Source organism: Lineus longissimus, chromosome 11 (genome assembly GCF_910592395.1).
Source record: "Lineus longissimus chromosome 11, tnLinLong1.2, whole genome shotgun sequence".
NCBI classification, from domain to species: Eukaryota; Metazoa; Nemertea; class Pilidiophora; order Heteronemertea; family Lineidae; genus Lineus; species Lineus longissimus.
The window spans coordinates 18,928,992-18,955,361 of NC_088318.1; the positions used below are offsets into that span (position 1 = coordinate 18,928,992).

The 26,370-nt window shown below is 42.3% G+C and overlaps 2 protein-coding genes and 2 long non-coding RNA genes across 5 annotated transcripts; 1 reads left to right on the forward strand and 3 right to left on the reverse strand.

Moving 5' to 3' along the window:
- Window positions 1–1,073: 1,073 nt before the first annotated feature.
- Window positions 1,074–4,505, reverse strand: LOC135495847 (macrophage mannose receptor 1-like). Its single transcript, XM_064784829.1, has 5 exons — window positions 4,238–4,505; window positions 3,670–3,933; window positions 3,203–3,484; window positions 2,630–2,875; window positions 1,074–2,436 (listed from the first exon to the last, which is right to left on the reverse strand). Coding segments are annotated over exons 1-5 (960 nt in total). The 5' UTR covers window positions 4,405–4,505; the 3' UTR covers window positions 1,074–2,435.
- Window positions 4,506–6,394: 1,889 nt separating this feature from the next.
- On the reverse strand, window positions 6,395–25,404 carry LOC135495416 (adenylate cyclase type 2-like). Its single transcript, XM_064784028.1, has 23 exons — window positions 25,232–25,404; window positions 24,363–24,534; window positions 23,174–23,314; window positions 22,212–22,474; window positions 21,984–22,083; window positions 21,619–21,768; window positions 21,264–21,424; window positions 14,645–14,756; window positions 14,297–14,424; window positions 14,017–14,178; window positions 13,455–13,587; window positions 12,935–13,162; window positions 12,435–12,496; window positions 11,972–12,145; window positions 10,945–11,152; window positions 10,603–10,704; window positions 10,042–10,290; window positions 9,545–9,703; window positions 9,072–9,212; window positions 8,485–8,583; window positions 8,051–8,195; window positions 7,828–7,952; window positions 6,395–7,428 (listed from the first exon to the last, which is right to left on the reverse strand). The coding sequence occupies exons 2-23, from the start codon at window positions 24,525–24,527 to the stop codon at window positions 7,174–7,176; spliced, it is 3,462 nt and encodes a 1,153-aa protein (XP_064640098.1). The 5' UTR covers window positions 24,528–24,534; window positions 25,232–25,404; the 3' UTR covers window positions 6,395–7,173.
- LOC135495417 (uncharacterized) lies at window positions 15,996–18,241 on the reverse strand. 2 transcript variants are annotated; one of them, XR_010448566.1, is made up of 3 exons: window positions 17,816–18,241; window positions 17,538–17,608; window positions 15,996–17,317 (listed from the first exon to the last, which is right to left on the reverse strand). It is a non-coding gene; the product is annotated as an uncharacterized LOC135495417 (long non-coding RNA). The 2 variants fall into 2 exon arrangements; XR_010448565.1 differs by lacking the exon at window positions 17,816–18,241 and having other exon boundaries at window positions 17,538–17,809.
- LOC135495418 (uncharacterized) lies at window positions 22,471–23,812 on the forward strand. Its single transcript, XR_010448567.1, has 2 exons — window positions 22,471–23,269; window positions 23,416–23,812. It is a non-coding gene; the product is annotated as an uncharacterized LOC135495418 (long non-coding RNA).
- Window positions 25,405–26,370: the final 966 nt, after the last annotated feature.

Sequence of the window (26,370 nt, forward strand, 5' to 3'; positions counted from 1 at the left end):
TTCTTTGAAAATGCGTACGAGATATCTCAATCGGATCCTAGCTGCATGACCGATTACATCCCACGGATCCCGGGTTCTCTCGTTTACCCAAGCAGCTTCCAACCAGGTACTGGCCGATCAGAAATCTGTTTGTTATTCTGGCATCATGCTCAGGGTCACATTCCTCTAGTATTTACAGGCAGAAACTGCTAGTTTGTGAAGACGTGATCACCACTATCATTTGAGAATCGGGATTTGATCCACTCGGTTGACGTAGAAGGGTTGCCACCAGACAAGCAGACATTTCAACCATCTGCAGACTCGAGAACAGGAAATGTCGCTTCAGTCCTGTTGTTTAAGGAGGCGACTCGCCATCAAAGAGCAGCGTGACTGCCACCAGAGCTCTGGCATGGGTCGCAACCAATACGCCGACATCTGCCTGTGCCTCAATGCTTAAGGCAGGTTTCATACCACTTCCGATGAGCGCCGATCCTGGCATCCTGACATTCTCTCCACACATCCACAAATCCTAACCATTTTGCAAATGCTTTGCAGGGATTCACAGTCATGTGGCTGGAAATCCACAAAGGACTACCGTAACACGAAAGGAGACTTTCTCATCTTTGGCAAGTCTCTCCAGGCGAAGCGTGACGACATACTGTGCATCAGGAAGGGGACGAACCTCCTCGTCCGCAACTACGGCCTCTAACCGAACCAACATGTCTTCCGGTCTGGAATGTCGACAATCAGGGGCCGGTGTAAAAGTTTGAAATGTCCTAGGATGGGGTGTCCGTCGAACAAATGATTCTATGCGTTCTTCAATAGCGGAGGTATTGAAGGTCATTGTCTATCGGAGAACCATACACCTTGATCAGTCAACAATTGATATGGACAGACACTTTTTCCAGCGGGGACATTTCAAACTTCTACACCGGACAAGGATTTGGCCATCATTGCTTGTCATGATGTAAATTGGCTTTCGATCAGCTTGCACTGGCATCGTAAATTTGATGTATATCTTTTGACCGATTAATCTCCGCTCTAATCTGCTCCATGTCGCATTGACATAAAAGAACACTAAAATGATATTTTTTAAATCGTGTATTTACGTTAACTAATTAAAACTTTGCTTTATGTAACAATGTAACACAAGACAAGACAGAGCACAAAAACAAGACAAAAGTGCCGAGTGCAATTTACAGACGTCGCCTTATTTCAGCTGTTAACAAGTTCAGTGTTGATACTCTAACATGGTACAGAAAAACAACGCGGTGCGTAAATCAAATTAGTTTACGTCATTCTACTTTACATGACATGACAGTCTACTTTACATGACATGACAGTCTACTTTACATGACATGACAGTCTACTTTACATGACATGACAGTCTACTTTACATGACATGACAGTCTACTTTACATGACATGACAGTCTATCAGGTAGCTTGATCAGACGAAACAACTGCATAGAAACTGGAAACTTGCAGAAAGTTTCAGACGGCATCCGCCATCTTTCATCTGCTGATTGATACTACTGTGAAGTTCCCACACACGAAGAACGGACAACTACATTCTCAAGTCTACACGGATGTTTAGCCTTCATGAAGATAACATTTCTATAAACAGTTCTTCAAACATGAATTTGGTGTCATTATCTGGCAAATTATTCGCTTTCTGAAATCGACTCCGAGTTTTAACCAGGTAACCAGTGAAATAAAATGTGTATCAATAAAAAAAAGACAATTAAATGTGATCAGTAAAAAGTACAACTAGATGTGTCAAATAAATTGAACCCGTATTCAAATTCCAATTAAATATTTCGATGAAATTTTTGCCTTGACGCTTCACTTTTGCTCCGACAGCTCAGTTGTCGAGTTAAAAACACGGATTACAGAGAAACCGTTGTTTTTTAATAGAGCAGGGACAATATCAGGTTCAGATTTCTCGTTTTATGAACACACTGTACACTACACAGAAATCTTTTTAAACAATTGTTTTAAAGCCTAACAACAAATGAACAAAAGAAAATTTTTAAAGATTTTTTGTCTTTGATTCACAACAATGTACGCAGTTGCACAACAATGTACGCAGTTGCACAACAATGTACGCAGTTGCACAACAATGTATGCAGTTGCACAACAATGTATGCAGTTGCACAACAATGTATGCAGTTGCACAACAATGTATGCAGTTGCACAACAATGTATGCAGTTGCACAACAATGTATGCAGTTGCACAACAATGTATGCAGTTGCACAACAATGTATGCAGACGACAACAACGTATGCAGACGCACTGTCGAATAAACCAGAAAGGTGAACAATACATTTTTTGCGCTCATTTCGAACCAGAGTCCTTCATTACCATTAGCATAATACAAGGCTGTGTTATAAAGTGGATTCTGAATAACGAATCGTCATTGTTTACGTCTGTCAGGTTGATGGAAGGAGCTGCATCTCTGAAATTGAAAACGTGTATGTTAGTGACTTAATTCATTCATTATCATTTTACAATTAGGTTTCATGATCCATTTTTTCGACCACATTTGGTTACACACATTCGCGGCACACTTTCTTCGAGGACAAGTATATATGTTACACCGGTTTATACAATATGGCTCCCCGGGCCCCTTCGATGCTGAAAATACATACCAGAGAATGCCATTATCATTTGTGAACTGACAGATCGACCAGGTTCTAGTTGAACACGCCGCATCATCCCATCCAGATTTACCATTCTCAATGAACACACAATTCTCGGCAGCTCCACCCGCCGGCTGCTTCACCCCGTTTAGGCTAGCCCATTTCTTGTACCTGTAGGGCACACCACTCTGCCACACCCAAGTGCCCTCGGAACTTTTGTCGTTCAGTCCGATCCATATGTCACGATCCTGAGTCCTGATCAGTAAGACATTAAAACTATTATCATCATCGCATTTTTTAATAAAAGTATTAACAGCTTTAACCTCAATCTCCCAATAATAACAGCCTGTTGTGAGAACTTACTGATCTCCTCTCGTCGATTAAAACAACCTTTCTATGGAAGTCGCAATGGTAAACATACGTTGCCTGTGAAAAGGGCTTTTCAAAATGGCAGAAATTTATTTTCGCAAACCATTTATCTACAACTTCCAATCATAGAATCTAATATCCCATAATTTGATATAAAACAGGACTCTTCTTTTGCCTGTCGTGTATTTATGAATCAACAGAAATATATCTTACATGAGGGTGTCAACAAAAAACTGGAACGTTCTAAAGTTTTCTATAGCTGCGAGGTTGCCTGTCAGGCTAGCTTTTGTTCCAAGATTTTCACAGTTTTGTTGAGCAGCTGACCACGTTTTCCTGCCCGTGATGAGCTTGTAGCACTTGCCATCATACGAGGTCATCCAACCAGGGCACGACACTGGTCCGGCCGTTGGTGAATCGGTTGGTGGATCGGTTGGTGCATCCGTTGGGGCATCAGTGGGTGCATCCGTTGGGGCATCAGTGAGTTGATATCCTCCGCTGTTAAGAAAAGGAGAAATATAAATGTACGCTTTTAACGGACGCTTTCTGCTCAATGACGGAATGGGATATTTGGTGTAAAGGCCCTCGACGGAGCTTAACAATCTAGATGTCGATTCCCTGTAAAGAGAGAGTGCCCTTTCCCACAGTCACATTTGACAACCGATGCTAAAAGGACTAATTACCATGTGTAGTCGGCTGGAAATTGACAAACAGACCAGGTTTTGCGAGCACAATCGACATCATTCCATTTGGCGCGTCGATCCGCACCTCTATTTCTGACGCCTTCGAGAACCACACAATTCTGGGCAGCTCCACCTGCCGGTTGTTGCACACCGTTTATCACCGCCCAGCTGTTGTAGCTGTAGCTCGTCCCATCCTGCCACACCCAATCTCCCTCAGTGGCAGTGTCCTTCAGACCGAGCCATGTAGCACGTGTAACTCCATTGCTGAAAAAAAAACCAAAATACAACGTAGTAGGCCTATATTTGGTGCTGCATTTCGATAATTGGCCCACCTCCAGAGTCTGCAAGAGGGATAGGTGGATCGTCATGAGCTCTTGTTTTTAGTCCGCGCGGCAGACTACGAAGAAATGGTTCCTCACAGTTGATTACAACATATTTAGTTTCGCATGACTGTCAACTAAAAGACCGACTTTAACTAGTATGACTGAGGAGGAAAAGGCTCCCGACAGTTGGATACAACAAGGAAGTTAGTACCTCCATGAATACAACCAAAGGAGTTGAAACTCACATGACATTGTCAACTACGAATTTATGAGTAGCAGAGTTTTTCAACGTTGCGAGGTTGCCTGGTGTCATGCCAGCTTTGGTCCCGAGTAATCCACAGTGTTTCTGAGCAGCGTTCCGGTTTTTCATCCCCTTGACGAGACTGAAACATTTGTCGCCATGCCGACCCATCCATCCTAGACACGAGTAGGTCACTGATTGTCCTCCACAAGGTCCTGAAAGATTTCCACGGTGATTTGAAAAAAATACAAGTCATGTGATGCATACGGGAAAATTGCTCATCCGTTGTAAAAATTAGGCCATGTGAAATCGCGTCATGTCCCATTGAGTGAATGGGCTCGAGAAGGTGTGCTCGCCCCAGTGCACACTAATGATTCGTCTCTGCGAGAACGCCTGAGATGAAAGCATGTTCGCGGTGGCGATGACGCATGCGCTGTGTGATTCACGATTGCCCCATGCGATTACGCTCTACATGTAATCGCATGGGGCAAGCGTAATCGCACAACCACTCTGAATAGTTCATGGTACCACCGAGTTGTGGAGCAACGGACACATCAAGTATTCGCAGATTGCTGGTCCGCCCAACTACGCTTCTTGTCCTCATTATTTGGATATTTCCCAGAAAACTTGCTTACCTGCCGCGATGGAGATCTGAAATTGATAGGCAAGAACGATTAAGGGATATGAAACCATTTTGCCAAACATGACACTTAATTTTAGAAAGGTGGCCATATTTTGAGGGTTGACCATAGGCGCCACCATTTGGTAAGAACCTCAAATCCTAAAGCACCCTTGAACTGGGCATACACTTTGTATTGAAGGGATTCCAATTGCTTTAGGATTTGAAGTTCTTGGCAAAATGGCGGCGAGTGCTTGTGGTCAACCCTTAATATGAACATCCAGATCATAGAAAACAATAATTTATCTTTCTTGTATTGTTTTTGCACGCCAATACCCCAATCTACCGTACCGTACCCAAGCAAAGGAGATGGGAGGCATGAATTCACGTTATGGGGTAAAAGTTTGCTTTTGGAGTGGGTGCATATTGTTGGCTTACCCTTAAAAACAGCGGAGGTTTGTCGCACTAGTTGGCTATTTTAGGTTTCAACTTCACGTGAAATTGAATTTGTGCCAGGACGCGTTTTGGGCAAGGAGACGGAGCGGTGATGACACCTCCTACATTTGAACCCACGACCTACTGAAAATGAGCCAGAGGCGCTCTAAAAGCTCTACCAGTGGTCTCTCTGGATAGGCCCATATTTTGAAATAAAAAGTTGCACACAAATATGAAAAACATGAATATGAAGAAGCCACCTTACCTTGATCAGAATAAGACAGAGAAAGGCGAATGGCAAAGCGAAAATGTTCGGAGCAGACATGATGTTGACAAGGCAGCTGTTCGACTCCAAATGACTTCGATTCTTGCAACAGCGGGAATAAGTCTGGTCAGTATTTAAGTATTGTGGGAAGGATTGGTCCAACGCCGACGACGCCCATGTTCAATTTGTCTAATTCTAGTTGCAATTGTAAAGGTTATTGTCGGTAAGTATGTAAATTAGTATAGAAACATGCCATGTCAGATCGCAAGTGGTCCGTGTGTGTGATCAGTTCGTAATCTTCACTTGACAGTGAATTTTTCCATGGGATCATTGTACAAAGTTACGACAGCCCCCAGCAGGAGTTCATTAGTGGTGGTCGTCGATTCGAATGTTTCAGCCAAATATTGTAGTGTAACAGAGTCGTGTTAACTCTTTAATTGGACGTAGTGGACAAAGTTCGTTCATGCACAGAGGGATTTATCTATTTTGTTTACTCTCTAGACTTGGTTTCGCCACGATAGGTCATACAGGTGCCAAAAATATTTTGCCACGAACTTCGTGGACGATAACTTGATTTCTGTCAACTATTATCACGTAAATTAGAGCAAGAACATGGAAGTTTTTGCCCGAATCATTAACGTACAGTGTAGAGTTAATCAGTTTTTCACATAGATTCTATCGAATTCCGTATTCATACATCCATTAGGAAGGCAATCACCATATCAGATAAGATTCATATTGCGGTGCCAATCTCTTCAGTGATCCCAAGCGGCCTCATGCTGATCCTCAATCATCTGGTGTAAAACAAGTGACAGGAACCTTAACTTCTTCAAAATCTAAGTATATTTGACTGTAAAATCGTTCAAGACACGTTTCTTGTCAACATCTCTAGGCCTTTCTCCGACAAATCATAGGTTTCAATGATGACCATGTATTTTGACTCGATTGGGCCTGATCAGTGGGAATACTTGAGAAGTTTAACCGGCGGCCTTGAAACCCCCACCTTTATTATACGCCCTGATCAACACCAAGAGAGTAGCACATTATGGAACACTACTAGGCTTAGCAAACCAATAGCTTAAGTGGCATTCCTACGAATCAAATTATGTGGAGTCACCTCAAGACTGATCTAGAGTATATTACTCTGTCGGTGTCTGGGGCCTGTTTTAAAATTCAATAACCCATTGGACTGACATTGTTACTAAACGTACATGGCCTAGTCATCTTTAATACATCACGTTCGATCATTGTATCGCTCAGTGGGAAACCATGAGACGAGCCACGATTGAAGTCAGGCCGATCGTGCAAAGACACCGTACACCGCACGGCATTCGAACACTCGTTCGAAGCAGATCACAATATTTTTAGCGGTTTTTCCAATTAGGAATATACATGATTTTGTCTTTGTAAATCGATGTCATGTGTGAAATCCTCGAGTATTTGACAGGTTTACAATAGGTCTGCATTAACTATATCCGCACTTTGTCGAATCAATCATCACTTTTCAATTATGATATATTAATATGCATGTAAAATCACAGCGTTTGCCACACAGTCCATCATTTCGGCATAAATTGCAAGTTCCCGGTTTGAATAGCGCTAGTCTTGAGCTGCAGAATGTCTAAAGTTGCGTAACAACTTCGCTTGGCTCATGATTTTGTGAGTCGGGACTCACAAGTTCGTTGTCAGTGGCTTGCATTCCGACTTTAGGTTGTCCATTTCCGACAACACCGTGATTTTCCTCAATGGACCGCCCCGGTTCTTCAGGGGTGACGAAATACAGAACCATGTCTCCCTTCCCTTTGACGAACATCTCCCGAGGCGTGTCACAAGATATGCCCTCGAGGGCAAGTAATACTTTTGTGTCTTTTGAAACCTGGAAAAAAGGTGAAAGAAGAAAGAGGAATCATGATAAGGACCACTATTTATAAATTGCTGATCAAATGAATCTGCTCAGTTTACAACATCACTATCATATGATACACAAAAGCACGCCCTTCCGTGGTTATACCACACTCAGTGCGCTGCCTCTCCCAAACAATTGGCTGAGATAGGAGTCTCCAACCAGAAGCCTCTTGAATCATCGCATTTCCGATCGCAACCGTGAGGGCATTTCACAAGCTTTGGGCCGCAACTTGAGAAGCTGCGGTCACCATACATGGTGAATGACGTGGCAGAAGCACGCGTGGCCCTGCGCGGAGCACACTAAAGGGGTTCAAGGACAACTAAATCCCAGACGGAAAGTGGAAAACAGCAGAATTCGCCCCTCACCCACCTGTATGCGTCCTTTCTGGCCATGGCTCTCCATCCGACTGGCGATGTTCACCGTGTCTCCCCAGATATCGTACTGAGGTTTCTGCGCACCCACCACTCCAGCTATCACCTCGCCGTGGTTTATACCTGCAGTAGAGTGATTTTCAGGTTGAGTATCTATTCGAATTTAAATCTTTTAGTCATGGACGTAACATGAAGTACTTAAGTTGAATCTTTCTTCTTACCTATTCTTAAGGCGCAGTTATCATTGAAAGAGTCCTTGTTGCTTTCTTCCAACACTTCCATCATTTCGAAGGCAAAGCGCACCATCTGACGCACATATCGTCTGCTCAATGCAGCACTGTCTGCCTGTTTCTCAGCGGAGCCATCCTGAAAGAAAGCGTCAGATTATTTCGTTTCAAATCTTAGGTAAACTTGTGCTGAATTCTCGACTCTGGAAAGGAAAGCAACGTGTCAACTTAAAGATTTTAATCGGCTTAGTGAGATGAATATAGTTTAAGGGATGGCGGATGATTACATAATACGCTGTTGCCCCTGCTGCCTGCCTGAACAACTGCAAAAGTAATCACCACGATTAGTTATGCATGAGCAAAGCCGCGTACGAATAAAATAATTTTGTCTTTGATCGGACCCCGTGAATACTAGACGTGTCTCTCACCGTATCATCTTCCTCAGAGGCAAGGCCCGCTGCTGCCATATAGGTCGTGTTTATACTTTTGATCTTCTCTATTGATTTGTACTCGATCTTGTCAAGAAGCTAATAAGAGAGCAAAAGAGAGGCCTGAGCAACAAAGTCAAGTACAACATTGGAATATTGTTAATGTTTGATGGCAAGAGTTCAGTTGAGGATATAGGGCATTCACACACCAAAGAACCCTAGATTCACCAAAGACCCTTTTAACCATGAAAGTATGCCAACTAACAGCCCTTGACTCGGCCCACAACCCCTTCAAAAATGTACAAATAGACAAGAAGTTGGCGACACCAAGTTGTCGGAAAGTCATGAGGTCATGTTCTGGTTTAGCACTTGAGGTGACTGTGCCAGCGGGACGTCATGAATTCAAACAACCATGCGAGACATAAACAGGCCTCGTATAAAAAAGGAATGTTATGTTTCGCAGTGAAATAAGTGTTTGACAACCTCCGTATGGTGGCGTGGCGGTCGCTCTTTTTGTTGTTGTTGGGAATACCCTCCTTTGATAACCACAGATCCTTCCTGAGGAGGAGGTTGAGTTCTCAACTGACCTTGTCAAAAGAAATGAGTATTTCGTTCAGCAGTCTAATGCTTCCTATTCCCATCCCATTAACCTCGTTTTCCTCATAGAGGAAACCAGTAATGGCGGCAAACATGACGGTCACGTGATCATAATGGCTGTGATAGACCTCCTGTAAATGAAGAATAAACACGTGTGTGTTTCACAATGTTAGGTGAGAAGGCGAAATAAAACTTCCCCATTTCATTCTCATGAAATGAAAGGAAAATCATACTACACCGTCAAGCTTGTCACAGTAAACCACTTTGCTAGTTCATATATAGCATCGTAAGCCGGTGTAGAAGACAGAAATGGGGACTGTCCTATTCTTGGATTCTGTCACGCGTTTTTCAATCTGATGTATTGAAATACGTCGTGGCCTATATCGAACCATCTACCATAATCAGTCAGAATATCACAGTCGAGACCCCTTTTCCTGGGAGACATCTCTTACTTCTACCTTACCGTTCGGTCCCTGTTCGGTCTGAGAAAGTATTTTGCCACGTGTTTCGGCAGGATGTTTTCTAATAATCTCGTGTTGATGGTTTCAGCTCGTTTCAGAGTCTTGTCCTCCTCGGCTATCTTTGTCTTCCAGAGGTAGTTGAGCCGGAGATCGTACTCGATCTTGTAAGAAAAGGGAAGAAATGCTGGCTAAACGATCATTATAGCGTTCCAACAGAGTTGCACATTGAGCCAATGCAGGGAATGCAGGGAATACCTATTAAAAACATGTCACATGTTCGTGTAAATCAAACTTTCACGGACAAGCGTGATATTACGAGATCTTCAAATAAAACACGAATGATGTCCAAATCAGATGTCTTTAAAGCGTCTCACTACAGGTATGAGCAAAGTAAGTCAGGTTAAGTTACAAAAGTCGGCCAAAGAAGTTCTATCGCACAGTACATCGACGCTATTCACACTGGTTCGAGGGATATGTTGAAAGCTCAGTGAAAACTTACCTGTCGGCTGAGTATAAAAAGCGTCACAAAGAGAAAGCACGTGTATATGGGTCCTCTAACTTTCAAGTGTAGTAGGTCTTCTGTGCTGATGAGTATGTCGAACAAATTAAAAACATATCTGTACGGTCCGAAACATATTCCGTAGAATACCCCGATCATCACCAACAGGAAGAAGAGTTTGAGAGGGAAAAGCAGACGAATGAAAATGCTGCAGGCAATCATTGATATCAACAGGTTGTAGAGGAAGTACTGAAATGGAAGACAAGAATAAACCCATTTCTATTGGCCTGCTAGACCTATTACTGCGCACAGGAAATCTCGCCCATGTCAAAGTGACATTCACTCCGGTCGAAGCCCACTCCAAGTGCGAACTGATGAGTACCTGAATCAAGGACATCGCATCTTGACCCTCAATGTCTTGACCATGCTCAGCTTCAAGACAACGCCCGAGGAAATACCGCTGCAAGTTCAGCCTTTATTGACCACTGTTTTTTAGATAGCAATGATGAACCTTTTATATAACAGGGCAATGTTTTTTAAAAGCCCCGTATTTCCCCTTACCGTTTGATAGACGCATACTCCATCACTTTCAAACCTATCCATCAACGCGTTGTTAAACTGGGAGATATTCACTGAGCTTAGATCAGCGTATTCGCAGCTACCCTGAAAAGGCATCAACAATAATGTTAAAGACAAGTCTTCCAATATTGTCTTCCAATAATGTTAAAGACAAGTTTACCAAAAAAGCAGTTAAAAGCCACAGGGTCAGGGCCTAACTATGAGTCGGAATGTATTCACTATAACACTGAAATTGCGAATACGGCTGCCAACAATATCCAAACGCACTTGTACACACTCTTACATACCTCGTGTGGCAGAGGTTGCCCAATATGAAATACATACCACTGTAACGATCGAGAGCGTAAATATGGCAGCCAACACCAGGAATATGGCGAAATATCTGAAGCCAGCTGTGCTTGCAGGGTGGGAGACCCAGGGTGGGGTGAATTCCCGGTAGTGGATCACTTTGTAGTCCAATATTGTCAGCGTCCCTCCTAGAAGGGCGAAGAAAAGACAACCACTGCCGAAGGTCACGTAGACGGCAAGATTTCTGAAGAAAACGCAATTATAAAACTTTACATTTTGACCCTGGAGGAAACCTACGGTGTCGAAGAGAGTACGCTGCATCTCTCTTTATCCCATGAGTATACCGGGACCGACCGGGACTGGAACCCGGATCCTCAGAGGTGTCAGTCACCGGGGTCTCTCTTTATCCCATGAGTATACCGGGACCGACCGGGACTGGAACCCGGAACCTCAGAGGTGTCAGTCACCGGGGTCTCTCTTTATCCCATGAGTATACCGGGACCGACCGGGACTGGAACCCGGAACCTCAGAGGTGTCAGTCACCGGGGTCTCTCTTTATCCCATGAGTATACCGGGACCGACCGGGACTGGAACCCGGAACCTCAGAGGTGTCAGTCACCGGGGTCTCTCTTTATCCCATGAGTATACCGGGACCGACCGGGACTGGAACCCGGATCCTCAGAGGTGTCAGTCACCGGGGTCTCTCTTTATCCCATGAGTATACCGGGACCGACCGGGACTGGAACCCGGATCCTCAGAGGTGTCAGTCACCGGGGTCTCTCTTTATCCCATGAGTATACCGGGACCGACCGGGACTGGAACCCGGATCCTCAGAGGTGTCAGTCACCGGGGTCTCTCTTTATCCCATGAGTGTACCGGGACCGACCGGGACTGGAACCCGGATCCTCAGAGGTGACAGTCACCGGTGTTTCCACTACATCACGCGGACGACTCTTCTCTAATGCAATAAGCCGGTTGAAAGACTCAACAGAACTTTAAAAGACATGATTGTAAAGTATTCTACAGGTTCTTTCTTGAACACTCAATTGGCTCTTCTTCGTACCTTTTGAGAAGTAGCATCTGAACGGCAAAGACTCCGAGAAAGACAAAGAAAGCCACCAGGACAGATATCTTCAGTCTGATGTCCCTCTGCTTGACGTAGTCGAGCTCCATGTACGTCTGGCGGAAGGCGAGGGTCAACCCGTTGATCTCCTTCGAGGCAGTTTGCTTTATTTCCCTGGAAAGGTATTTGAGGTATAGTAGAGATGAATTTATTAGCCCTATTGGTCAATGTTGGTCTTTGTATTCCCAGTCAAAAGGCACATGTGCCGTGATGTGCCTGTACAAGAGAAATAGTTCACACAGTACAGACTATAATATTGGAACACCCAGTAAGCCAAAAGAGGCTTCATTGTCTGTGTAGCGGGTCGAAATCTCAAAAAGCGAACACGGAACAAGGAGCACTGCTCAAGCAAACAGTCGACGGATCCCCTGCCAAGCCTTCTGCTTGTTCTCGTCATACTAACCTCATCTCCTTGCTCCCAATGTCAAACACATCTTGAAGACGCTGGTTAATACCCAGATGTGTCTGAAAAAGAGAAGTTAAAGACGGTAGGTTTTAAGGCGATCGTCCATGCAGCTCTTCATGTGTTGAAGTGAGCTGGGCTCCACCTTCAAACTGAATTTGATGCCTGTTCTCTTCAGACCGATGAAAGAAATGGCTTTGGAGGACCAATGTATGTTTATATCCGGATTGAACGCCTTCAACAGCCGCTCGATGTCCATGACACTCCGTTCCCAGGTTCTGTAGAACTATTCGGCTGCAGGGTGCCTACTGCTATAATGTTTCAAGCCTGTCAGGCCTTGCAGTGTACATCACTTCTCCACATCTGATCGCATGTTTTCCCAAAAGAACCCAACTCGTAGTTTCTCCAGGGTTCGATCTCGTCTAAAAGATCCTCCTGCCGCAGGATCACCGTGTCTCACTACAGAATCTGAATAACAGCTCGAACAGAAAGTTGCTTACCGGTATATCTTTTTGTAGCAGATATTCTGTCAAACTATCAAAAACCCTGTTGTCCCTGTCAAACCTATTGACCGCTCCGACCATGGCCACGGACTCTCTCCGGGTTAACTTGACTGCATCCACCACGCCGCTCCGCTGTGGGCTTGACCCATTGATTGTTGTAGTCTCCCCAGTCTCTTCGTCAGCTGCCGCAGACTCGGCATCGACGCCATGCTCCCCGAGTTCCTCCTAGGTAAGAGGGGTTGGTGATGAAAGCGGCACATTACATCAAGAACAAGAAAATAAGACCAAGAAACAGCGATGGGAAAGAGCCACCGGGAACACGTTTTGTACACTGAGGTGTTGGAAAGTAACGGAATGTCCTGAAACTCATTTGGATTCAAAGTTGTCATCCGACGACTGTCATTCAAGTCAGAGTGGGAGCTCTGTCAATATCGGTATATCATCGTCAGATAAACGTGTTGGACAGAAAGTGTGGCGACCCCTTTAATGTGGAATTTGGTATGAAATGATGTCTTACCGGAGAAGGAGTAATAAGATAGCTGACGATGTTCTCCTGCCGCAGAAGTTCATCTCTTTCGGCCCCATGTCCTGGTTCTAGGGGAAATTCGCCATCCAGGTTATCCACTGTCGATTGAGTAACGTGAACCTTCCTGTAAAGAAAGGACAATGAGAGCCAATGGCAGTTTAAATCAGTAACGGGTAGAGTATCAAGTGCGATCCTGAGTGTGATTACCTCATTGTTTGGTCCTTTTTGAAGAATGTCGATTTTCAATGAACTTCACTGGTGGCGCCCGACTCGTTGCAAGCCACCATACAGTTCACGCTGCGAGATGACTAGTGGTTCAGGGTTGAGAACATGCTAACGTGCTGCATGTCGCCTGTACCAACCGATACAGGCTATCTAGACCTAGAAGAGCGCCTATGCATTGACATTAAGTGAATAGGGGTTTCACATCTGCCTCTTATTTCAAGTTTGAGGTGATAAGTTGAATCGACATTATATAATAGTTGCCTTAGTTTGATAGCTGGGGGAAAACTCACGCACCAAGTACGGAGATAATCGGCTGGCTACCACCTACCCTGGTAATCCTGACGACTCCATGTGATTTGCGATCGTCACAGCGTTCGACCAGATATCATACTGCATCTTCCTGTGACCCAGAATTCCAGACAGGACATTTCCTGTGTGAATGCCAATGCGCATGTCCAGCGACTCAATGCCCGACTTGTTCCTGATTTGCCTGTAGAAAGAGAACGATCCTGTGAAACCGGTGGATCTTCAAATGAAAGGCTCAGTCTCCGTATGTTAAAATGTAACTTAGATGACAGCAATTGGTAGATTATTGATTGGAATCTTACCTAATAACACCTATCATCTGTTTGCCCATGCGCACGCAGTTCTTGGCATGATCTGTTGTTGGTTCGGGCAGCCCGGATACACAATAGTAACAGTCACCGAGGATCTTGATGCGGTAGCAATCGTGACGCTGAAAAAGTTAAAACTTGAGTTTAGATTCGGTGCAGTGGACGTATTCGAGATGCCGGCTCAAAATGCTTTTACGACTTAGAATCATCAGGTCTGTCTGTACTAATATGCAGATACAACCTTTTAGATGTATGTTATTGACACATAACACCAATTATGAAAAATCGCTAAGCCTCCCGACTACCTATCTTAGCTGAACCTCAGACTTTCACGACCTTTACCTCAGCTAGTTGGTCGAACTCTCCAAACAGCTGATTCAGTGCATGCACAAGCTCCATGGGTGTCAAACTTGCCGTCAGGGGAGTAAATTTGACGATGTCAGCGTACAAAATGCTGCAAAAATCAAAATATGGCAAGAATTTTAAGTTCAACATAATTTTAAAACATGTTATGCATATATTTCTGGACATCACGCCAAATCGTTTTGGCAATAACATTTTGAAAATTCATCATCCAAGGCGATCGCCAAAGGGTATACGGTCAATACATGCATATTATTCATTCTAAATAAAAATAACATTCATCACGTAGTTTAAAAGTTCCGTTATATTTGTATATACAGTAATAGACTGTCAGGGTTAGAATGTTTTATATATTTTGAATTAAGCTATTTCAGGCCACTGTGGAGAATCAATAACAATATCATACAAGCCTATCGGCGTCTGATTCACAATGTGGTTTGTGAGGAGTGTCATAGTCGTCAGCAGTGTAGCTTACGTATTTCGAAGACCAGTGGAATTGGCGGCGTCAAATTATTAGTGAAATTTATAATTTACAAATTACAAATTACAAATCGTTTATTGAAACCGTGTAAAAAGTTACATTTTACATAAGATGAAAGTACAATGACCATAAGCATGATGAACTAAATAACTGGTGTGACATTGTTGTGGATTTGGTGGTGTGCAGCTGGAGGAGTGGACAATGTCACAACCAGGGTTCCTACATTATGTACAGTGGAACCTCCGTTAGTAGACACCTCTCTATTAAAGACAACCTTTCCAATAAGGACACTGGTTTTGGTCCCAAATTGGTTGTTTCCATTCAATTTTGACTTCTCTAATCAGTCTTTGGGTGTTCCGAATGCTTGACACATTTCGAACATGTTTTGGTTGGAAACAACCCTACAGTCTTGCACTTATGGCTGAATGAATGACAGTGCATTTTCGTGTAAGCTCGGTGACGAAATGCTGCGACACTATTCGTCACCAACATGCTTGATGGGTGGTGCCATCTGCACAAAGGACGATGAATTAAATAACTGATGTGACATTGTCGCTGCATTTGCAGGTGTCCACATCGAGGAGTAGATGATGTCACTACATGTACCAGGGTTTGTACTTTCATATACAGTGGACCTACTTTTTGTGGACACCTTTCTATTGAGGACAACCTCTTTAATAAGGACAGTAGTTTTTGGTTCCAAATTGGTTGTTTCCATTCAACTCGACTTCTCAGTTTAGGACACCTCTCTGCTAAAACAGCACTTTTCAGTCCCTGGGGCATTTCTGGAAATTTCATGCTATAGAGCAATTGGTTCAGCTAAGTGACAAGAACAGTACTATAAGACGGTTTTAAAAAGTTGAAAATTATTTATTTAAATGACATATGAATGGTTCAGCAGTAATTGGCAGTGTGCATTATGTAATGAAATATGATTTACATAATATAACATTTTTGTGACAAATAGTACAGATGATGGATAAATCGATACAGTGGATAGCTGTTAGAATATGCAATACATGCAATAGCATTTGTTTTTATTGAGATTTTGCGAGAACCAAGTGGTATTTTGACAAGATAATAGAAAGCCAATAACACTACAAGAACATGACTTCAATACATTGACATTGTAGTACTTGGTATACTAAAAATATTCAAAGATGGGTATCTTGAGTTAAAGTACAAGATGTATGAATGAAGGAGGCACTCTGGTAAGAAATGGTGTCGCTAATGAAAGATTAGAATTAAGACATATCTCTGTATTTCATGTGGTGTACTGACAAATGGTGCAGTTTGTTAGCAATTTTGTACATAGTTGGTGTGTCATGTTTATTCATACATCTTGCTATATAAAAGCGAGTGAGAGAGGCATTGTGACATTAGAGTGTTGTATATCTATAGAATATGTGACCCGTCACAGCAAAACCAGGTACATGTCGCACAGAAGATGAGCCTAAATGACACCAGGAGATAATGGAAGAAATTGATGTGCTCATATTTTACAAAAGGCAGACAATAGATAAATGAACAAACAGTCCGTCTCAACCTGCCAAGCTCAGAGCGACATGCGCCTGGTTTTGCTGTGACGGGTCACATATACAAAGTTTACATAAAACAAGATTTGTATGTTTATTTAGGAGGAGTACAAAAGTTGTATATAAAATGCCGACTTCATAATGATTTATAGGACACAAAATTTGACATGACAGCATTTTATAAAATATGAATAATCTATAATGAGAATAGTTTTGTAGCACCAATGATTTGAAAATACTGAATTTATTTATTGCATGAAAAGAACACAAAAAACAGGACGATTACATGATTGTCACATGCTTGTCACATGCGTGAAATATATTGTCATGGATGGGCATTGGGAACAAAAAGAATTGCTGTTATCAGCTGCATTGGTAGCGATTGCTTTAGCTGATTTTCAGAAACTGACAGGAATGAGAATGTTGATATAGTGTTGAAAAAATATTTTTATAACATACATTGCATTCAAATAACACTAAGAAGTAGACGAGTACTAATTTCGCACACTTGAAAATATATGGACATTGACTGTCACTGGTAGTGGTAGTAGAGTAATTACATGCCATCAGCAGCACTAATTCAGACAGTTTTCGCTGTGCTTCAGTAACTGACTGGAATGACTAAGTTTGATTGTGCTGAAATGATACATAATAACGTACATTGCATAAACAAAATGATTACAAGATTTGTACTGTCTTGAAATATATGGACAGGGACAGTCACTGGAAGTTTGACATGCCATCAGTTGCACTGCTCCCGACAGTTTTCACTGTGCTTCAGTAACTGACTGGAATGACTAAGTTTGATTGTTCTGTATTTGCCTCCATTTGGATTTTGTGAACAAAAGTTACTAACCTTGTGTAATTGAAGTGTCGAATTCGCCTTGGTCGAAATGATAATACAGTAAATAAATCTATTGAATGTTGCTGAAAAGAAAACATTTACTACGTTAGAAGCCATGTACATGATAACACCACCACCACCATTATCAATATCATCACAAGTCAACTGGGGAATATGTGTGATATTTGTTCAAAACTTGCGTATATGGTATTTGCAGGTCTATTGTATTGTAACATATTTTTCACTTTCAAAATTAACTTTTTTACTAGAAATTATGAATCAATACTAACCGTAAGAAGCGTATGAAATTACAGAAGGCCTTCGTCGTAAAAAAATATGTAATGTACTTGTACTCATTCGTGTCATTAAACCTGAAAGCAGCACAGCATAACAGTGAAATTACCGTGACATCAATGGATGTCAAACTAACGTAGTGACGTAAATTTGAATTCGAAGTGCACAATTTCACAATTAAGGTTTTGAACACATTGAGAACTGAAAAACTTCATACAAATGCTTTCACACCAATGATATGATTGTGGCGCTCCTGATGAGGTATCGCCCTCTGCTAAGCAGCTTTGGTCGTAACTAGGGTAAATGTTTTTTTCAAGTGATATGAGCGATGCAATACCTTAGTTACCACCAGCGCCACGTAGCAGTCAATGAAGTTGTGCTGGTACCCCATTAACGTCATGCTTCAAATTTGAAGAAATTAATATTACCTTCATTAAGTACGTAATTTACACCAGGCCTTTGTCGAAAATGTAGATCTCGAAGTCTAACTGTATTAATGAAAGAAAACATCAATGTGACAATATGGTCTACTATTTATGAGGGGGAGAACGGGTATTTTCGGGACACTGGGATGGGCCGAAAATAACTGTCGGGATTCAGGATAGACACCCTTATTTTAGCGGGATTCGAGACAAGCCGTGTTTTGCGTCACGATTCAGCTAAAATTGCATATTGGGAAACGGGATAAGCCTTTTTCCTAACGGGACGTCGAGACAGTTACCCCCCCCCTTCCCCGTTCCCACCCTCATGACATGTAGCATTGATTGATTGTATTGTAGGCCTATTGTTACTCACAATCTATTTTTTTGTAATTGATACTGGTAGTATCAATGTGAAATATGCCACACGTTGGGAGCATGCAAGGCCTAGTACAATACACCATCATCACAATCAAATATTTCAATAATACACTGTCAACGAGAGTGAATGTTCAACCATCAATCACGTGCATTGTAGTGTAGCCTACATCCCCCATGACGGCTTGCGCCCCGCTGACACGACGAGCACATGGCTGAGCCAATCCATCGCCTATACACTACTTTACAAAAATCGACACCTACTGAAACTTTCACTAATTATTCTCGGAAATGTACTTTATCGTTACATCAATAAATGCACATTCGAATTTCAAAACTACCACTTATTTTTGCCGTGAAACTGACCTGAGTTATCGAAACACCGTCACTACGAAAAGAGGAAGAAGCAGGTCCGCATTTATCGAAATATTGCTAAATATAATTGTCAAAATGTCGACCAAATTACCAATTAAATCACAATAAACTTATCAAATGTTCACTCATGCCTTTGGGTGAAAAAATACTGATTTTTCAATCATTCTCAATTTTACAAATCACCAATCACAAAAAGAAATAATGATGCAATTACCCAAAATAGATGAGATTTGACCACTGGTATAATTCCGCCATCTTGGATATCGGCATCGTCACCACCACTTCAAATTCTAAAGTCTTATTCAGGCCTAATGTGTCACCTGCTGTGGTAAAATGGCTTGTTTTATCAATAAATAACAAAATATGATCTTTGTAAATAAAATCGGAGATCTTCTGGTGTGTTTTTATGTGAATTTATTACGAACTATCAATGCAGCGCAGGGCAGCCATCGTGTTCTCATGCGTAGTGGCGATGCGATAGCCATCCGCGGCACTGCTTTTCAAGATGGTGGCAATTGCCCAGTGCTAGAGGCGTTGTAAGGAAAATTGAGAACAGGCCCCTAATGAATGAACTCTCAACGATATCGATATATTTTCGTAATTCCAGCACAACTGTTCAACAATGAACGTCCACCGACAATCCCACTTAACGAATATTAATATCAATTCATATCATGTATCTTAAAACGCTTTTATTTCATTTTAAAAAGAGTTATCGAGTGAACGATGACCTCCTACCGTACCCTCGAAATAAACAGCCAAAATGACCACAAAAACACCTTTTTAGAAAAAAACAGCGATTTTTACGAAATAAATGTCATCAGAGACGAAACTAGACACTAATTTAGCTAGGTATGCACAGTAATAGTACCTGAAGTGATCGATTTCAAGGAGAAAATACACTGAAAACAACTTTTCAGGAACAGAAATAAGATCACATTGTGAATAATAACAATTATTCGCTCTCCAACAGACGCCATAGACGAAGTCTATCCCTCATATCGGCAGCCTGAACGGACTACAGACGCCGGTACTCAAACGAAGGCTTCACAGGGCGCGCACGAGAGGTGAGGGGAAGTTTGATTTCGACCGCATTCACGTAGAATCATTGTCACCTAGTTATGAAAACGATATGTTGGATTGCAACTTCGCAACTTGAGGAATAACGTCAATATGTAGTCAGTTCTACATATTCAGTCAGTTATTTTCATCAGAATGACAACTTCTGGCGATGTTTTTGATGATGCCATCTATCTCTTCAGTTCTCTTGGAACAGAACAGGCCATTGGCGCCGTGATCGCAGTTATAGGCTTATGCAACAATATCTTATCTTTTCTGGTGATGAGCCGGAAGGATTTCAGGCACAACAGCAGTTGTTTCTGTATCAGGATGTTGGCATTAATCGACATGACAGTTTGTATTGAATATTTCTCACTTCAACTCTGGTATGTGTCACCGATCTACGTCAAAAGGAAAATTGGCTATTTCTATTGCAAGCATTTGTTCGCAGTAGTCCAGACGGCATTAAACATGTCTTCGTGGACACTCCTTTATATAGCCTTGCTGCGACTGGTGGCTGTAGTTTACCCACTCAAGGTCGCCATTTGGTGCACGTTTTTTAAAGCTCGATTGTTTTTTGCCATTATTTTTCTTTCGTTCTTTTCCCTTTCGGTGCCTAATATGGTATTCTATAGCTACACCGAAGACCCATCCCATCCCAAGTTCAACTGTTATGTTTTGGGGAAATATGTCTCTGTTAATCAAACGATTGAACTCGTTGAGACAATTTTCTATGTCTGTATTCCGTGGCTCCTTCTTGGCATAATCAACGCGCTGATTGTGTATTCATTATTCCGGAGAAGCCGACACCAAAGTCTCGGCCGCTCTGGTGAAACCTCAACCAAAAGAAAAGGGGAAGACTCAATCACGAGAATGCTTCTGATGACTACTTCCATGTTCCTGATTCTATTGACGCCCAGCGCCTTATATTCCATTATTTGGGAGGGAATCTATCGATCGGCGAACCTGACCCCACATTTAATCTCACTGAGGGTAATACATTATAAAGTCTCTTTGATGTGCGGTACGTTAAATCATGCGTGCAACTTCTATATGTACCTTATCCCTTGCGAGAGATTCCGAAAGAATCTGAGGGAAATCTTGACTTGTGTAGCCAACAAAAAGTAAGACCCAATACAGGTCGCGGATACAGGTATGAATGAGGCATCCTCTAATCCCATGGACAGCGGTCACGCCATGGACTCAACCCTACCTGACGTTTTGGCAAGACTTGATAAAAAGATCGTGGAACTGCTTAGGTCTAGTATCCAAGATGGCGTCGCTGTCATCAACCTCTTCTTTGATGTGCCCTTGTATGGAATCCACCAGATACCCAGGCATCACTTTCCTTAGTAACATGGATTTCAGGTCGTTCTATAAAAGTAATGTGGCTGATGTTAAAGCACTTGCTGGTCAAGACTGATGGTGTTCTGGCGTTTGCGTCGATTACGCAGTGAATGATAGAGTATTCTATTGGGGCTGCCGTGTTAGTCATATTACGTCTATGCTTGTGATGAACGGTCTTAGAAACTGTTTTAGATCTGCCAACTAGAATATCTCATACGTGCCTGTCTCCTCCACTGCTCGCCAAAGCTTGCCCGTGATTTTATATAATTCCTCGTCTCCAGGAAAGTGTATCGGTGTGCGGTGTCAGTCAACAGTTTATGGTACACCCCCACAACATTCACGCATGTGTATATGACAATGTCAGCAATGACCTTTTAAAGAGAAATGGGAGGAATGAATTATGCTTGAAGAATTAGCTTACACAAACATTTACTGCAACACTGAAATCTTGGAGCAATTGAAATAAATAACATAAACATTTCTTTGCTTTAAAGACATTACAGACATCAAAGCCTACATGTGCGTGTACAAAGATGAATGTATATACTGCAACTTGGCATGCCCTGTGTGGAACCTATCGCCATACCTGCCTAGCAACGGTTGGTTGATGATCGCGGACCATGCCTATCACCACAGAGGCAAGGATGCCGACTGCTCCCGTGAAAATACCAACTATCAGTGCATACCTGCAAAGAGAGAATACCATTTATGTTCGTGACAGAGAAATTATCACGACGAAATGAGACGAAATTTAAAACTATTTAACATTACATGTACTTCCTTCACTTTCATAGTAAACAAAAGGAGCCCTCACCTCTTCCTCAGAGGCAGCATTGTGTGAGTGACGAAGATGGTGTATGCCACCATCGGAACATCATCAAGCGAAGTGTGACTGGTCCTGGGGAAGAAGCCTGTGTAGAGGTAGACAGTCCCGATCATGATCAGCCACACCAGCCCCGTGATGACCTTGTGGAATCGCTCGTACACCTTCCTGATCGACACGATTATCACACCAATGATGGCCAAGCAGACTGACACGGCAAGCACGATATTGATCTTTAACTTCTCGGTGACACTCTGGAAGAGGAAGGTTGTCAACATTGGATTGTTTCAAAAGATGCGAATTTGTATTTCCTTTTCACGAAGAGGTGACTGTGGCATCTATTGAGGAGACAACCGCGCGGAAGGACAAAGTATGAATTGTATTGTGGTGATTCAGATTGATGTTCCGATTACGGACCCCCGGGAAATTGACAACAGTCTCATCGGAATCCTTTATGGCCTGGTGAAATTGAGGGGCGAAATGGTAAAAGGCTTCCGATCATTTCCTTTTTGACCTCAATTTCAACTGCCCACAAAATATTACACAGATGTGCACCCCATTTATCCATCATTTGTGTTGACGGATTAAGGTATGGTTGAGAGACCCAAGACTTTGAACACCTCCGAGATCACAAGGTACAGATTTCCCGACGAAAAAAAAGTCAAAATTCTGAAAAATTTTCAAAGTCCAAAAAGTTTTGGGACTGACGATGTTAGTTCATTTTGAGCAGAAAACAAAAAACCAGTGAAAAATATTTTTTGACTTAGAAATTTTTTCCGGGTTAGGGTAAGGGTTAGTAGAAAAAAAGCCAAAATTTTGAAAACTTTTCAAAGTCAAAAAAGTTTTGGGACTGATGATGTTGGTTCATTTTGAGCAGAAAACAAAAGTGAAAAAAATGTTTGGACTTAGAAATGTTTTCATCCTTCAGAGTTGAATGGAGCCTGGATACCTACCTCTCCAGACACATTAAAGAGTATGGTCAATGTTATACCATACACAAGAAGGAGAGACATGAGTGCGATGCTTGGAGCTTGGTACATCCGGGTGATGTAAGTATCGTAGATTTCTCCCATCTTGCATTCTTTGAATATTTCCTGGAACAGAGACGCAAATTAACTCTTTAACTATGAGTCAGACTTTAGAGGGTCGTGTGCGAATGTTCCGTGTCCTTACCGTGTCTAACTTGACTTAAAAGTTGCAGATCAGCTGAAAGAACCAGACGGTGATAAAACAAGAGGCGGTATCCAACATCCAGTGGCCAGCTTTCGGAAAGACAGGGCAGCATCTGATGGCACATGCACGAACTGAGTATTTCCAAGTTTGACAACCATCGATAGCCAATCAACACCACAAAATTACGCAATTTGGTGGGAAACGGGAGTAATCGATAATACGCAATAATCAAGCGAACCGTCCTGCAGAAAAGCTAACGAGATAAAACTCGGTCAGAACTAAACACAGAAAACGCCAATGCACTCGATTCCAGATCTGTACATGACTGATACATCACAAGAGAATACACTTATTGTCCAACACCGCTTTATACACAACAAACCGCAATCAAAGTAGGGACCGGCGATAATATTTGCAAAGGTTTCCTGATGTTTACCAACTCCATTTTGTCATCAAAGACTTGGAAAGTGTAATGATGTGTACAAAGGGAGAACACTCATGTGCACAACTTAAAGCGAAACTGCTTTCTGGTTGTGACTTTGTCCTCAAAAGACCGATTTCGGAATCACCGAATCTCTGTCCGTGTAACACGGCTGTGATGAGGACGATTTGTTGTGGTTCCATGGGCCGCTCTCCATTGCAACAATATTGACTGCACTGAGCTCGGCCTACTGTAAGGAACAGGAGGTAGTATAGTGGGACATGTTCACAGCCCACGGAAATGCAGTTAAAGTAATATTTGAAAAATAGGACCCTTTAACATTTCCCGAACAAAACATTCCATGTTGACACATTTATAAACAAGGACTAAAGCGTTCGGAGATTTGGGTAACGATTATCCGAGGGTAGCTTTATAGTGTTCCGTCCTAAAAATACAAAACTCGTCCGTAGTACAAAGGCACATCATTGCTTCCAACTTAAAATGGCCTTCAAAAGGAGTATTTGCCTTGATTACCATGCTGTTCATACCTGCATCTTAGCATTAGATGGCCTCCTGCTTCCTCTGCGGGCTGGCTGCTTCTCCATCTTCCGTTTCTCGCAATCTCTACCCTGACCACACCCGGCACAAGTGCACTTGGTCCCACCAACCTCCGACTGAATGTTTTCTACCATTTCGACAGGATGTACTGACATAATTCTCCTGCAAATACATGAATATTCGTCACAACAAGGTGACAGTCATGACAGGAGGTTGGCAAAGGGCTTTTAGTCAGAAAAGGACTATGTTCATCCCATCTTTGCAGGGGTCTCTTAGAAACAGCTCGAATATGTGGTGCCAGCATGAGTTCATATAAAGGTCACTTGGTCATCGTTTATTCACGCTTCCTTACTAAATAGAAAAATCCTTGGTTATGTGCTAACGCGTGCAATCAGTAAAATCTAAGCGCTCCGACTTGTTGATGACGTAATATTGATGGTAGCCAATCATATATAAGAATAGTTACTTATAAAACCTGCCATGAAACATTCGTACAGAACTACGATTGTTTCATGGCAGGTTTTGTGCCGTTATTCCTGAGGCTAAATGTTAAGACACAGCTTTAAATAAACTTATAAATCACTGTGATTCTTAACGCATCCTACAGATGCTGTGGCTGTTTGATGATTCAACTACCCACCGTGCTAAAATTTACAGCATATGTAAAAAAACGCTTTATCTTAGACATATACAGAATTTGGACACTTTTTGTTTCTCCACCTGCTACAACCTTAAAGATAGGCCGTCTTCTCTAAACAGGCCAGAGTATGACGTACCTTTTCCAATCAGATTCTCCTTGTCCTGCCTTTTGTACAATGTACAATGTACGCTTGTACAACTGTACTTAATGAATACTTACTTCAGTACGAAATATGGCCGGGTCGTAGTTCTCACATGATGAAATAGATCACTCTAGCCAATTATGGATCCACATATCATGATCACTATTATGAAATGTTCTTGTCGGAAAACCTTGAAATCACTTCCTTAAACACCGAAATGTCATGTTATTGCGCGGCCATCTTGTCTGTAGTTCTTGATTTGACAACACGTCTCTCCCATACATTTGTTATCAGGTAATTACAGTCGTATCTCGTGTTAAAAGGGACCAATGCACGCTTTATTTTGAACGAATTAAAAACAGTCATAAACTTTAAAGAGGTCACGCTCATCTCAATAGCGTATTAAAACCATATTTAACATCACAAATAAAGCTGATGTTGAATTCTATGTTTCACAAGCAAAATCGACACGTTGATGACTATCTAAACCAGTATATGTCGAAGAACTTCTTAGCGGACAATCTACCTTTAACTGCATTGATAATTATATCATGTGCTATGTGTCCCCTGATATTAGATAAAGGTATTGACTTGGTAAATCTTGACAACAAGACCATATAGGACGTCACAGAGATTAAAGTGTTGGTCGACCACACTGAGATAGATATTCAGGTATGTAGCGGTTGGTCAAGGAAAAATGTCTTCACGTATAGCGGTTACTAGAATACTCAATGTGTGTCAAAATTCGGCACACACTACGGTATGATTTTGCTGGAAAGTGCCGTGCCCCGGGAGGGCCCGGCTGGGTTGCTATGGTCGGCGTTACTTCCAAACATAGCCTTACTGTCATGACTATAAGACCAGACGCACTGGCAATTGTATAACAAGAACGCCATGTTACATGTTTGATTAGCACGTGTATCAAAACGCTGTGGCTTATGTTACGTGACGGTGATGATTTGCAATTCTGCAAAATACTCAGGTCTTCTTCCCATGGGCCATTTAACGGGAGTTAGCGCATGCGCATCGCAGAAAAATTGGACTTCTCGTTTTCCCTTTCGAACGACCTCCATCACAACAAATAACCACCTGGGTTCGTAGGCCACCCGATACATGTATGGCTAATGGTGGACACCTCTTTACCTTAGCAGAGGTGGATTTTTATTCCCATCCGACCAAATTGACCAGTGTTCGCCAACAGCAAGAGCGTTGGCTG